Source organism: Manacus candei, unplaced genomic scaffold (assembly GCF_025592945.1).
Source record: "Manacus candei isolate 608988 ecotype Guabito, Panama unplaced genomic scaffold, ASM2559294v1 h1tg000014l, whole genome shotgun sequence".
NCBI lineage: Eukaryota > Metazoa > Chordata > Aves > Passeriformes > Pipridae > Manacus > Manacus candei.
In genome coordinates, this window is record NW_026138062.1 from 3,023,585 (window position 1) to 3,038,534 (window position 14,950).

Here is a 14,950-nt window from a genome sequence, read left to right on the forward strand (position 1 = left end):
TCATGTCTGCATGGGTTAATTACGTAACCTTTGGGACGTGAGAGTGGAGATAGGCAGAAGTATATTGTCACCATTTATAAACAATAACAAGCTTTTGAAGTATTCATTTTATTTCTTAAGGAAAAGATTCTAAGTAATTCTATCCTATTTTTCTTCATTTTGTGACTATTCCCTCTATGACTTTTCCAGTTTAATCATAGAATAGTTTGGATTGAAAGGGACCTTTCCAATCCCCTATGGTTGTAATTTATATATATTTTTTGTCAGCTAAGAAGGCTCCTTGTGCTAAGATTAAGAAGGTATACCATGGAACTTATCATCTATGCATTGAAAGTGAATAGTCTAAGAGCATCAGTAGCAAACTGAATACTTGACAGTAGAGAAAACGCAAATATGGCAGAGTGGTCCACCTGGGTCTTATATTTGCATGTTTAGGTGGGTGCTCATAGCTATTATGTGACTGTTCAAATCAAGGAAGCTGGGAACAGGATGTTTTTTAGAAGTGAATGAGTTTACACAACTGAGAAAAGAAGAAAAAGATAAATAAATCCTTCTTGAGAAAACCTTGGGGTCAGAGATAAGGAGGAAGCATGGCAATTCATGCAGGTGATCCTTCATAGGAGAAAATTGAAGAGGATTGTTTGGCACATCGAAGAAAACGAAATAGTGCTCTGTGCTCTGAACAGTGTGAATGAAATCCTTAAGAGGATGAGATATGTGAGAAATACAGAAGAGAAGGACACTGGGATCTGTGAAGGAACCAGTTTCAAGAGAATAGGTTTGACATAAGGTTTACCTTTATTAGTAGTGGTGTTTGATTGATTTGCTTTTAATAGAAAACAAATCCTTGTAAGGATCTTTCATTCTGGGTGCTCTTTATTGGCAAAGAAGAAGAAATTAAAGGAGCAGCACTTTCTGTTGCCAGATAGGATAAAATCCTGACATGAGGACAGTATTAAATTTGTACTTCATATACACAGAAGCATAAACCTTGCACTGTGTGCCTATAAGGGATATAGGAACAATGGGATAATTATGGAGATAGAAAAAAAGTATCTAAATAAATAGGAATGTATGGAATTTGAAGTGTTTGTTTCCTTCCAAAATATCACATTTTGTTTTAGTGTTACAAATACTGAGTAACTTTTCTCTTACTTTTAACAGACTCTGAAGGCAGATCCAGAAGAACTGTTTACAAAACTGGAGAAAATTGGTAAGGGCTCTTTTGGTGAAGTTTTTAAAGGAATTGACAATCGGACTCAGAAAGTTGTTGCTATAAAAATTATTGACCTAGAAGAAGCAGAAGATGAAATAGAAGACATCCAACAAGAAATCACAGTGCTGAGTCAATGTGACAGTCCATATGTAACTAAATATTATGGATCCTATTTAAAGGTAAGATACAGATGAAGGTGATTTTATTTTGTAAGTAATTCTTTTCCAAGTTATTGAATTGTACCTGTTTTCATTGATAAGGTTTCAATCAGACTTCAGTTGAAGAAAAATATATTTATGTCCTTTCAATTCTAAAGAAAAAATGAGTTGCTATATTTTGTGAAGTAGGACAGAACTTAACAGAAAAAATTGCATATGTCTTTTGATATTTCTATGCAAAAAAACCTTTCAATAACATGAGTTTGTTAAGCTCTGATTCTCTTAATTTTAGGAGAATGTAACTAGTGGTTATTTAAATTCTGAAAATTTAAGCTAAGTCTACATTTGAATTGTCAAAATATTAAAAGCAATGTAGTATCTGCTGTTCTGTGAAGCTTGAAATTTTTTGTCAAGTTTTGATTGTTAGGGATCAAACCTAAGCTATTAGGTTGTTTTTCTGAGGAGACTGAACCTAGCCTTTATCTGATTTAAAAATTAAAATCTAAAAGTTAATTTATTTTCACTTTAGCCATAAGTGAAGTGATGGAAGGAATTTCCATTGACTGCCTTCTGAATCTGTTTCCCTTCCGTCCCCCTGCCATATTATTAGTGTCAGAGTTCAGTTATAAGTTTTTTTGTTTGCTTTTTTGTTTTGGTTTTCTATTTTTGTTTTTAATTGGATGGATGTAGTGATTTATTATGTCTAGAAGGTAGTGAAAATATCTGGAAGCTTTCGGTACTACTTTATTTCTTTGGGCAGACTTTGTTCCCATCTGGATAGCTCTTTGTTTTATGATAGTGAGATGGCAATCTAGATAAGAGATTGCTGTCTTGGCAGGATTTTAAGTTAGAAATAGGCAGAAAATACTTTAATTTTCAGTCTGCTTTTGCTTTTGTGGCAGCGTTCTATTTATCAGCAAAAACGTGAAGGTTCTGAAAGGGGGACCTTGTTTTATCCCTGTATTTCTCTGAGACTGCCAGTTAGTTTCCAAAGAAAAAAAGACTTTTTCTGAATTCAGGAGATGCATTGCTTACGAGAGAGACAGTTTTTTTCCTTTCTTCCTTGTGCTCTGAACCAGTTCACTTGGATATCTTATCAGTGAAGGGCTTTGTGAATGGTTTTTAGACCTGATAACTTCAGTTAGCGAAACTGAACTTAGAAGTTATGTGTAGTTTAGATCTCAGAAGCATTGGGAGGCACTTAATGAGCACAGTAAATTGAATAAATTTTTCTTTGTGGCTTCTATTACTACTTTTGCAATTTCTCAGTCAAGGATTGATAGTTAAGTGAAGTATGGCAAAAAGGCAGAAGTGGTATTTCTCTCCTGGACTGTCTCTCTGCTTCAAATCTGTTCATTTTAGAGGAGGAAAGTAAGATCAGAAAATGGTTAAGGTTGGAAGGGACCACTGGTGAGGTCGTCTTGTCTGCCAAACCAGTGTGCAACTAGTCAATAATTAAACACTTGAGAGAGACATTGATTATTTACTTCAGAGTTGCACAAGCCTGGGTGCTCCGTAGTATTCCACAAATCAAACATACTATCTATCAAAAACCTTTTACTATTTATACATTTTAGCAAACAAAGGAGTTCATTGGCTACAAGTTACATAATTCTCTTATTAATCGGTATTCTACTTTCTGTTGGTTAAAGAGTTGCATCTCGTGCTAGTTAGTCCACATGCCGAGTCTTTGTCTTCTTTTGGATTGGTGGGTTTTGTGGGTCAGCAGTCACGATCTCCCCCTGCCAGAATTACCTTTACCCAGCTGGAGCTGATTTCAGCACAGTTGCTGAGTTGGGTTTATCAGTTTCTTCCTTATCTTGGGAGTTCTGCCAGATGTCTTTGTGGCCCATAAATTCTGCATTCTTTGTGTCCACTATCAGTGGTGCATCCTTCTTCCCAAGCTGTGTTAACCTCCCCCTAGGTCTGAGATCACTGAAGCATGTCAAGCCCTATACCTTAGCTAGAAAAATCTGCCAAGTAATTTGTTTTTCTAACACATGGGCATCACTTAGAGCTTGCTTATTAGCTGCTTTCTGTGTCACAGATTAAATCGCCCTTCTTGTTGATTAGGCTTCAGAGTACACCCATAAGCTCTCAACTCCCCAAGACAGAGCTCAGTACACTCTGAATGTTGCCTCACATAGAGGCAACTGCACCACTGCACCTTCCTGGTCTGTCTGTCCTAAACAGCATGTAGCCCTTCCCTGTGACTTTCCAGTTGTGTGAGCTGTCCCATCATGTCTTGGTAATTGCAGTGAGATCAAAGACTTGTGACTGCACACACATCTCAAATCCCCCTGTTTGTTCCCCATATTGTGTGCATTGGTGCACAGGCATTTTATAGAGGTATTTGAATGTGTCAATATCCCAAGAGGGCTGCAAGGGGATGGCCCATAGTCCTCTTCTGTTTCCCCACTTTTCCTAGTTTAAAGCTCACTTTACCAGGTTGGCCATTCTGTCAACAAAGGCTCATGTGCCCCATTTCATGAGGTGGGTTCTGTCTCTCCTAATCAGCAAACAGGGTCCCAAACCAAAATCTTGTTGCCAACACCAGTGACACAGCCAGCTGTTTACTTTGTAAATCCAGCTAGTTCTCTCATCATTTACCCTAACTGGCACGACCAAGGAGAACACTACCTGGGCCTCCAGACCCTTGACCACTGTCTCCAGAGTCCTGAAATTGAGTTTGGTGGTTCCTAGTTACCCTTCACAGAATCATAGAGTCAGCTGGGTTGGAAGGGACCTTCAAGATCATCAAGTCCAACCCTTAATCCACTACCTCCTTGGTGTCATTTGTGCCCACATGAAAGACCATGGGAGTAATAGTCAGTGAAATAGAATATAGGAAAAAGTCTGATGGGAATGCCACTTAGTAGTTTTTAAAAGTTATAATAACAATGGGGTTGAAAAAGAGAATCCAGCGTTCAAGTATGAACTAAGTGGGCATCAACATTTTGTGAAGGTCATATGGCAAATGGTTACTTTTCCTAATTGAAGGCTGTAGGGCTCTGAGCCCTGAATGGGTTTGACTGGATGAAAGTGTCATTAGTGATATTTGTGCTTATTGTTGTGAGGGGGACCCTCTGAAAATACTTGTAGTCTTCCACATCCCTTCTTCTGCCAAATGCAGTAGCCTATGAATTTTTCAACTTACATCAACTTTCTAAGATACTGTATTAATAGTGTCTATGTATGACTCCAGTTACTTTTGGAGTAAAGTACAACTCTTTTTACATCTAGTAGAGTGTACAACAACTCATGTTTATTCATTGCTTTAGTTCTTTGTGGATGTATGTTGTTTGCAAGACTCTTGGTACTACAAAACTTTTGGTCTTCAAAACAAAAACCTCATTTCTTTATGCTGTTAAAAATTAATATGTGGTGGTTATTAGCTGATGCTGAAGTGGTAGAATGCAAAAGAAACATTTTACAGTTCTATTTGTTCTCTAAAGTAAGAGTCAGGGCTTGTTATTGGATAGCAACGATGTGTCATCATATACATATATACACACATACACTTAAAAAGGACCATATTAATATTTAAATGAATTGGTTAATATTTTTGACTAGAAATCTAGGTTTATTTGCTGCAAGTCTCTGATGTATTTGAAAGCCAGGACTGTCATATGTAGTTCTAAGGGTCTGACCATCTTTTAGCTCTGTTTCTAACAGTGTAATAATCCATCACTGAGAATCTTCAACACATTAATCTTCCATGTCTTGAGCGATTAGGAGACATTATTTCTTTTGTGATTGGACAGTTTAGTACTAATTACAGGAAAGATTAATGTCTTCTCACAGAGTAAACTTCTTTGAAGTAAGCAAGTGGGAGAACAATAGGATCTTAGATTATGTTGCCAACCACTTCATCAATTATTGTTCTCTAAAGTCTGTGCAGCCTGATGTGTACTGACCATGTGTCTGGGGGATGTTGAAAAGAAAGAAGTACTGTTCATAGAGAACTCTTAATTTGACTTTTCTATACATAATGTTTGGTTGACAAATTGAAATTGTTGTTGGAACTGTTCCCTCTCTCTTTTTTTTTCCCTTCTGGCTCTAGACCAGTCTTTGTTTCCCAAGGTGTCCTGTGTATTGTTTTGTGAGCTGAAGAGGTGTCTTTTATTATGTGGTAACTTTTTTTCTAATTACTCCCCTGGCAGACAAGTTTCAAGATATTGGGAAAGGAAATTTTCTACCTCATTTGGAACATTGCATACTTGATTAGTGTTTTATGTCCCTTTCTAGAACAAGTTTCTGTAATTGCAGAATACCTGATCTGACATCCTTTGAAATATTTGACAGATTTTAAGAGGCATTCTGTATTTTCAGCAAAGGTGGTTAACAGACACTGCCATGAAGTCTTTTATAGGTAACTAGAATGCTTTGGGCTTGGGTTTTTTATGTTTGTTTATTTTTTGACACCTGAATAATTTGTCTTTGGGAAATCTTTATATTGTTCTTCATTATCTGCTATTCCACACCTTCTTCCATTAAGCTATGTCATTATACATGCCAGTGTGTTCAGGAACCTGTTGCTTGAAATTTTAGAAAGCTTGTATAATACCACTGTATTTGCCTGATATGCATGGAAGTACAACTTGAAATAAGAATTAAAATTCAGCGAGTTAATGAAAGCTACTTAGTTCTAGAAATTTACTTTTTAAAAAACTATTTCGTTTCTAAATGCTTTCTAGAGTAGGGTGATATACTCCAAAGGCTGATTAAATTTTCTTATTCTACAATTTTCTGTATATCCCAATTTCCTATTTTCAGAAATGTGTTTGCTTTATAGCAGTTTTTTTTTCATATGCAGAGAGTAAGCCATATGGACCTGTTTGTGTGAAGTATTGCTGCTTTAGCACAGTGAGTCTTAAATAAAAAGCAGCTTATTGCTCACACAGAGCAAGTTTTGCATTCCCTCTAGACTTTGTTCTTTGCATCTGTTGATGGAGTTTTGTGTGTAGTTGCTGTGGTCAGTTCATTCAAATAGAGCGAAAGCAGTACTGAAGTGGGTGCCAGTCATCCTGGATGTAAACTTATTTGTGGTACATCTTTTTGACAGAAATCCAAAGATGTTTATATAAAACAGGAATGGAAATGCTCTTTTCTTAAGACAAAGTATTTTTAAATATGGTGTCTTCGTGTTGTCATTCTATTGCAACAAAGGTCTTTTGTCTACTATTAGGATATAGTAACTGGAATGCTGCTCTTAAAGCATTTTGCAGTGTCATGGTTTATATGGGTGCAGATATCTACAGGGATTGCTGTTCCTTATCTGATATGGTGTGTTAAAAACCTGTATCAGCATTCTTTGCTGTTTTCCAAAAGAAAGGTTCATCTATTCCATCTGTGATCTGATTGAATGCTCCATGGATAAAAGAATTATAGGTCCTTTTAGATCTTTACAAAATTAATTCTTGAAACTTCTCTGGGTCTGTTTACTTCTTTAGATTTTAGGTTACAGCATCCACTGCCTTCCTTGTAATGGAATAGGGATTCTTTGTTCCTTGTTAATTTTTTTTTATATATCTTATAAAATTGACTGAAGTTGTTTGCTGTCTCTTCTGAGTTTTGCCATACTGTAGCTCTTTAAAAGTATTGCTATGCTACTTACTTTGAAAGCTTTTATTCTGTCTAGGAGCCTTTGCATCTTATTCTTCTTTACCGATTTTTCAAGAGCTAGTTAGATTTGGTTCCACGGTTGTTTCTCCTGTCCGTTTTAGGCCAAGTTTTTTGTAATATATTTTATTTCCAAGATTTAGATGCCTCTCTGATGATGTTTCTTCAGTTTTGTTAATAACTTTAATTACTGCTTTATTATAACTTCATAACATTTATATATTTCTCGATCTTGTGTTAATATTTAGAAATACCTAAGAGGAAATTAATTTGTCTTTATGCTTAAAAAGTTGAAGCTAAAGACCCTTGACTTTTTTACATATATATATATATGTCCATAACTCTCAAAGCTGAGGTTAATATATGTGTATGGACAAAAGCTGAGATCAATGTGTTATATATGTACATATACGTTAAAAATTCTTTAATTTCCTTTTTTTAGACTTCTATACAAAGGAATACAATGGCAGAGCAAGTGATCACTAAGTAGTTTCATCATCCAGTGTAACTAGGTATAAGTGATATCAAATTCGTATTGAACTAGTCTTACAGGGTGTATTTTAAAAAATATTACTGTCTAAGCTTGTATTTCTTCATCTTCCAAATGTATGTTTCTAGTACTCTTTGGAGCTTTTGAGATACTCTCTTTTGAACTGTTTAAATTTTTGATCCAAGTAGAATAAGACTTCACAGCATTAGTGAGACCATTCTTGGAATAATTCAGTCTTGGAATTCCAGTTCACAGTGTGGCTGGAAAACTGCAATGTAGTCAGTAAAGAACCTCAGGAACATCTTGGGATTTGGAAAGCCTGTATTCCAGAGGATTACTGAAGTTCAGGCTTGGTTTTGTTTTTCTGAAGAGATGGTTGGAAGTGACTCAGTGTGTATATATGAAAGCTTTTCTGTGTTTAAGTGCTGATAGTTTAGTGCTTTCTAATCTGTTATGCCAAAATATGACAAGATGTATTTGCTGAGCGGTCAAGGTAAGCAAATTTCATCTGATAACCACACACTGTTTTAAAGGGAAGATAGCTTGAATATTGGAAAAGCTTGTATGAGGTGGATTTTATGTCACTAGCAGGGTTTTTTTTGTATGTGTTTTTTTTTGTTCATTTGTTTGTTTTTAGATCAATATTTGCTGAATTCTCGAGGAGAAAAGACAACGCAGAAAGAATCGTGTCTTGTCGATACCATCCAAGGAGTCTTTCTGCTGTGCCTTTTGCAATCGGACGTGTCTATCTTGTATTGGCCTTTTTAGCCACCAGTGTGCTTGTAGCAAATGTGGGTAGAGCCCCTCCCAAATCTTCGTTCGCGAAGCCCAGCCATGATGATGATTTGCTGAAGTGAAAGAAACCTAAGCTTGCACACTTTAGGAGACTTAAGAACATTAATGGATGTTCAATAATCTTGCCTCAGCAATCTAGGTAACTTTGTGGGTGTTTATGTGCGACTTCAGTAAGTTTTAATTTGATGTTCTTTTGCTTTACAGGTTTAACTGGTTTACTTTAACATTTATGAGCATCTCTGAACTGATGTGACCTTAAATGTATGCTGTGGGTCAGCCAGAAGTTAATGGACTTGGTACATTCTGTTGTCATTTGATATAGCAAGCGCTTTTGGCAGGTTTCATCGTGCTTATTAGGGTGGAACAGAGATTTTTCCCATTTAGCATTAGGAATGTAGAATGCACTGCAACAGAGGCTGCTACCTCAGTGCAGGGAGAAGTGAATGTGTGAGTAGTTTCTTAATGTTCTGTCATTTATGCTGTGTGGCCAGCCCTATGACAGCAGCTAGTTCTCTTGCAGACTTGACTTTTTGCAAACCACAGTCCTTGAACTTTGAATGGAGGTTAGAATCATAGAATCATAGGATTGTTAAGGTTGGAAAAGACCTTTTAAGATGAAGTCCAACCATCAACCTTACACCACCACCATGTTCACCATGAAACCATGTCCTCATGTTTTTTGAATACTTCCAGGGATGGTGAGTCTGCCACTTCCCTGGGCTCTCTGTTCCAATGCTTTACAACCCTTTCCATGAAGAAATTTTTCCTAGTATCTAATATAAACCTCCTCTGGTGCAACTTGAAGCTGTTCCCTCTTGTCTTGTCTCTTTTTACCTGGGAGAAGAGGCTGACCTCTACCTCAGTACACCCTCCTTTCAGGTAGTTGTAGAGTGTGATATGGTCAATGCTGGGCCTCCTCTTCTCCAGACCAAACAGCCCCAGATCCCTCAACCACTCCTCATCAGTCTTGTGCTCCAATCCCTTCACCAGCTTCGTTGCCCTTCTCTGAACTCATTGAAAAAAAGCTGTAACTATTTCTCATTTTGCTTGCTACGATTGCATCCATGTTGTCATCATTGCGTTTTTGAGGGGTTGTGGCTTCTGACCAAAGCCAGATGGAATTGTTTTATCCTGTAGGAGTTGCTGCAGCTGAAATGACAGGAAGGCTGGGAGTGCAGATTCTCTGTTATTGTGGCAATGACAGAAGAACAAAATGAAGCCCAGGTTCCTGTGAGCCAGTCCCTATTCTGGTATGCTTGCTTTTCTTCTGAAGCTATTGGTAACTTCCTCTGTTCTCGCTAGGCAGCAATAGCCTTCAGAGAAGTTGCATGGGTATTGCCTTCATTTGTCTGTAGTAAATGCAGATGTGACATCTGGCTGGACAGCCCAGAAAGAGGTAGCAAGGATTGTGTAATGGTTCTGATAGGCTCTCAGATCTAGTCAGTCTACTGGTTGAAAGAATGAGTTTTAATTGATGCAACTCCTAATGGCCATAATAAGACTAAGATAAAAGGATGCCAAAGAATCCATAAACTCTATTTCTAGCATGCATGGTCTAGTTGTGAGGCCCTATTTTCATATTTAAAGTAGTTTGGTCCCTTCTTATTTCTAATTGTTACCTTGCAACTCTGAATCTTTGTGGCCTGTAGCCTTTACTACTTCTGTCTCTCCCTGTAGTCATTTGCTGTGCTCCTACTGAGAAAAAAGTCCCTTGTTTGCATTATCTTTATTTAAAGATACTGTTTTGAATTGTGACTCTAGAAACTTGTCATTCCACTACTTTCCTTTAGCAGTCCAATGGTTTATTATCACTTTCTGAAATCTGCATCATATTGCCCTATTTTTTCACGTCTGTTGAAAAATCTGTCTACTAAACAAAGGTGGCTTCAAGAATTTTCCTGTTCATCAGTTAATCACTGTTAATCAGTTCTGTGCTTTTAGTCTTCTATGACTAAATAATTCTTACTATACAAGTGTATCAAGGTTGGGAAGCATCACTAGTATGTCTCAAAGAAAATGGAGAGTTTGTACTAATTATGTTTGTATAATGTTTGAATACTTAACTGTATCATGTCGTTCTGATCTTGCTTTAAATCCAAATTTAGAAAGCTTAATGTAAAATATCAGTTCTTGAAAGTAATATGTTTGTGTTGTGCTGCTTGTGATGGCCTTAAAAGCTGCCTCTATACTGCTCTGATTGCTGACTTCTATATGGTATGAAATACTCTGTGCATAATTTCACATCTTGGTATCTGTCTTTAGGCAGATCTAACAGGTATGAAAAATAGGCAGCAGCAGTATCTCGTTCCCCACCCTGCTTTCATATTCCTGCCATTTTACTTGTGTGGGATCTTGTGTGTTAGCTGCTACGCTCGTTGCTGCAGGCCTGAGATATCTGAAAAGGGAGTATTAGTATGGCATCTAGGTGCAAGCTTTTTGCTGCTGCTGCAAAAGGGAAATCCAACTCTGCCTTGCAACTGGCCACATTGAACTTTCAATGAAATGGTTCAGCTCACTGAGTAGGCCAGGGACTAATCACATCTTTTTATTTGTATTTTTATTGTTTTAATTTTTTTTTTTAAGGGTGGGAGGATTATATGCTGACGGTGCAGACTGGTCTATGTTTTTAAGGGAGCACACACTGTTCATGAAGCTTCTTTGATTAGCCGACAGTACTGCTGAGAAAAGAGAACTTGTGTATGTGTTTGTGCTCAGGTTTAGGTGCATTAGTTTTGTGGGCTGGTTCTCCATTTTGTTTTCCAAATAGACTTCCTGGCACAAGGCTTTTCAGCTAAAATGTATTTTACTGCACCATCAAATGGCTACCAGTCTATTGATCTGTTGTTCTCATGAACCTCTAAAACATTTGCCATTTTGATTGAAAACTTCTTTACCTACCCCTATCATAATCTGTTGCTCTTATGTAGTTATATAGTTACGGTGTTTGTGTCATATCTTAAATGTGAACATGAGGTAGTTTGTATTGCTCAGTTACCTTTCTTTTACTTAGGTATTCTTTGGCATCTATAGTTCTTTGGGTCAAGTTAATTATTCTAAATCTCTGTATGGAGACGGTTGTATAAAAGCAGAAGAATCACATTCTTTACGTACATAAGAGAATATTATGGTGTGTTGAAGAGCATGTTAGTAGGCATTTTAAAATGATTAAATGTAGAACTTTTGGGAACTTTTATTTTGAAAAAGTTCGTTAGACTCAAAAATACTGAACTTCAAAAGGGAAATTTCACAGTGTACAGGTTTATGGACTGTGTTAGTTCTAAAACATTGTGGTTCTTGTATTCAGAAGCCAGTGTTTTCAAACAAATTCTTAAGGTTCTTTTGGTCTAGTTTTCATTATACTATTAAATTTTAAGCTCTTTTGTAACAGTTAGGATAAAAATAATCATTTGGAGGTGCTGAGGTTTTCTCCCTCTGCTTTCTTCAACAGTTCCTTGAAACTGCAACTTGTAAGAAAGAAGAGCATAGAGGAGGAAGGTGGAATGGAAATGAGTTATGTTAATAGAAAGTGGTTTTATCTTTTACCTATAATTAGAGGTCAGGGTAAGAGTTGTAAAGAGAAAAAGTGGAAAATAATAAGAATTTTACAGAAAAATTATGTGTTTACAGGGACTGAAATGATGAGCTTAACAGAAGTCTGAGTTGAAAATCCTGAGATATTCTAGGGTTGATTTGTACAAGTTCATTAGTAGTAAAAGTTTGGAAGAATGATTGGCCTATGAGTGTTCTGTAAAGGGAGTAGTGGAATTTAATAGCATTGTGAATGCAAAAGGGGTGGGGAAAAAGGATTAAAGCCTTACAGGCTGCAGAGCAGGGGTGCAAAAGATCTTGGAAGTTGTGGTAAGTGGTAAAAAAAGGATTAAACTGATGGGTGAACTGATACTTCTGCTAAGAAGTAAATTTGAGTTGTACCTTTCATTTTGAATTTAATTTGATGTAATGGGTAAACAGGAACAGATGTAAGCATTAAAGCAATTGTATTTTTGGACAATGGAAGTGAAGGGATTCTTGTGCATTGTATTTGCTGTTGGAAGTTTGTTTCTGGTATAGAGAAGGGAGTAATTCATAAACGTGCTGAGCACTATTGAGGTGAATTACTCCAGTGAAAAAGGTTTGAGATACATAGGTGACATTTTTTGGGGGGGGGGAGTTACTAATCTCAGTATTCACTGGATGCAAAGTTCATTTGTTAGTTCTACTTTAGATGTGGTGCAATTTATCTGAAATAAAGAATTCTGTGAACTAATGCTGATTTACTTTCCTTCTGATTTCATGATTTGCTTTTGCTTCTAATTTCCCATTTTGTGACCTGGTACAGTTCATTAATAATCATTTGATGTATCACTCAGTAAAATTCAGTTCCATAGGGAGCTTTGATTATGGGTTACATTTCTTGTATTTCTTGCCTTCTCAGTGACTATTCATAAGAGGTGAGTTGATGAATTGTTGGGATTCTCATAAAACCACATAAGTCACTCATTAATCTTTGTCTACCTCTATAAATGGACTTCCTGGGAAATCTGCCACAGATTGCAGTTAGCTTTTTCTCCCATAAGGCAATGGTTCAGTAGGTGTGGTTATGAAGTAGTTATTTGCTGGTGGACAGGGATGGGAATGGAAGGATGACTGTTGTCAGCCCCACTGAGTAATCAAAAATGTAACTGTTAAAAGGATAAGAGTTGTAAGGGACTGGATTTTTTCACTCTCTCACCAGTGTTTTATGAACTAAGAAAACGGAAAATGGCTGTAGGCAGGTGGGAAGAGAAAGAATATGGACTTGTGTACATTTAGTGTTCTGAAGAAGTGGTTACCCACTTCTTTATGAAGTGAAATGTGTACTATTTTTCTGTTGTTGTGTGAGTTTCTTGTGTGTACTAGCTAGGGGCTGGTTTTGCAGCCAATACAAGAAATACATGTCTATTTGCTTTTATTGTAATATACTTTGTTAGAAGAGTTATAAACCCAGATCGCCCAATAGTTTGCAGCTCTGGAAAATCACGTGCTTAATATGACATGCCTAGGCTTGTGACAGCTGGGCTATAAGGAATCATTTCTGTGGTGGAAGGGCATGTGCCCAGGAAATGTGCCAAAGAAGCTGTGAATATGGACACTGTTAGAGATGACTCACACAAGGGAAAACATGGAGCTTGTGGCTTTAGCATGTTGGCATGCAAACACAAAAGTCTGCTAAATGCTCTGCAGAAGGAATCTTTTGTCAGTACCATGACAGAACATTCATTGTTGTTTTTATTCCTAGCAAGTGGTTCTGCAAGCTCTGTTACAAATAGCTTGTGGCAAAAATGGTGCATTTAAGGATTAATTGTATACTGCTGTGATAATTGCAAGAGGTAATTGTTGACGAGTGTCTGCTGCGTTAAATTGTAGAATACATTGACTAGAATGTATCTCTAGAAATGAAAACGTGATATTTTTTTCTTGAGATCTTATGAAGGCAGGAGTTTCAGAGTATTGGAAAATGATTCCAAAGGCAAACAGCTTCTTTATACATATATACATGTATTAAATACTGTATACTGAGACGGTCCTGCTTAGTCTGAAAAATCATGTTACCTATGTTTTTCATGGAGTTCATAGTGTCCAAACTTGAATGAACAGTTCTTCTCTTTCCTTAGTTTCTGTTCTGCCTTGGCTACCTGGCAGATGCCTTTATTTTTTCCTTTGTGGTTGAACATGTTAGATGGCTGACAAACCTTGATTAAAGGACATAAATGCGCCACATGCAAAACCACAATGATTTCTTTGATTGCAGGGACCTTTTGGCCAGCTTGCAGTAAGGACTTGTGTTTAGAAGAGAACCTTTGGGCTCATCTGTATCTCCCCTCAAAGGGATGGCAGCCCGAGGACAGCTAGCATTCATCCTGACGCCAAGACACTTCAAAGGAGGTAAGCGCCTCAGAAATGATCCCCAGACAAAATACTTACCAGTCCTGCACCCCAGCGTGGTAATATTCTTTACTACAGCATTACCATCATTCATGGCTCCTTTGTGAAAATTTTTTCAGAACTCTGTGGGGCCTTATCAGCTGCTTGCAGCCCCCTTAAGATTCACAGAGATGTCCATTGCTGTCAGTCATCCTTGTCCACTTGCTTAAGAATGTGTCCGCAGTGGAAGGGAAAAGGACATTTTAAACCTCTTGAGTTTGTATACAGACATGTGCTCCCCTCCTTCCCTTTATTTTCATGTTTTGGATGAGGTTCAAACTTGAGCTTTTTTTAGTTCACCATCCTTAAGGTTAAAGTCAGAAGGGAAAAAAAAGAAACCAAAACAAAAAAAAAAAAAACAACCAAAACCAAACCCTGCTCACTCCACGTGATTTTAAAAAGTTTTTTAATAGATTTCTGAATGATTCCTTTATGTCCAGACGATTTCCACCGAAATATTTTTGTGTTTGAATTTCTATTGAGCATTATTACAGAAAAGTTCTGTAGAAATGAATTATCGCTTTTCATTTTCCTGGGGGAAAATGTGTCCTTAGAAAATTTTTTTCCTCGTTAGGGATGCTACCTAGATGCAGCAGAGTTTGTCTTTCAAATACCTATGGAATAATAATTTAATAGAAAAAGCAATTTAAAATAAACAGAAGTTTACTTTGACATCAGAAATTTAAACACAAAATTCCTATGGTAGCT

At 37.0% G+C, this 14,950-nt stretch overlaps 1 protein-coding gene across 4 annotated transcripts in view; it reads left to right on the forward strand.

The window, feature by feature from the left end:
• The window catches only part of STK24 (serine/threonine kinase 24), a 56,288-nt gene that overhangs the window by 12,440 nt on the left and 28,898 nt on the right, over positions 1-14,950 (forward strand). The window contains exons 1-2 of one of the 4 annotated variants that reach the window (XM_051780625.1): positions 1,165-1,213; positions 14,070-14,203. Coding sequence is in view for 1 of the 4 variants with exons in the window: in XM_051780622.1 (XP_051636582.1) it covers positions 1,165-1,395 (231 nt within the window). In the remaining 3 variants the exon portion in view is untranslated. Of the gene's footprint in view, positions 1-1,164; positions 1,396-14,069; positions 14,204-14,950 lie in introns of those variants that run through there. The other 3 variants (XM_051780624.1, XM_051780622.1, XM_051780627.1) reach the window with 3 other exon arrangements.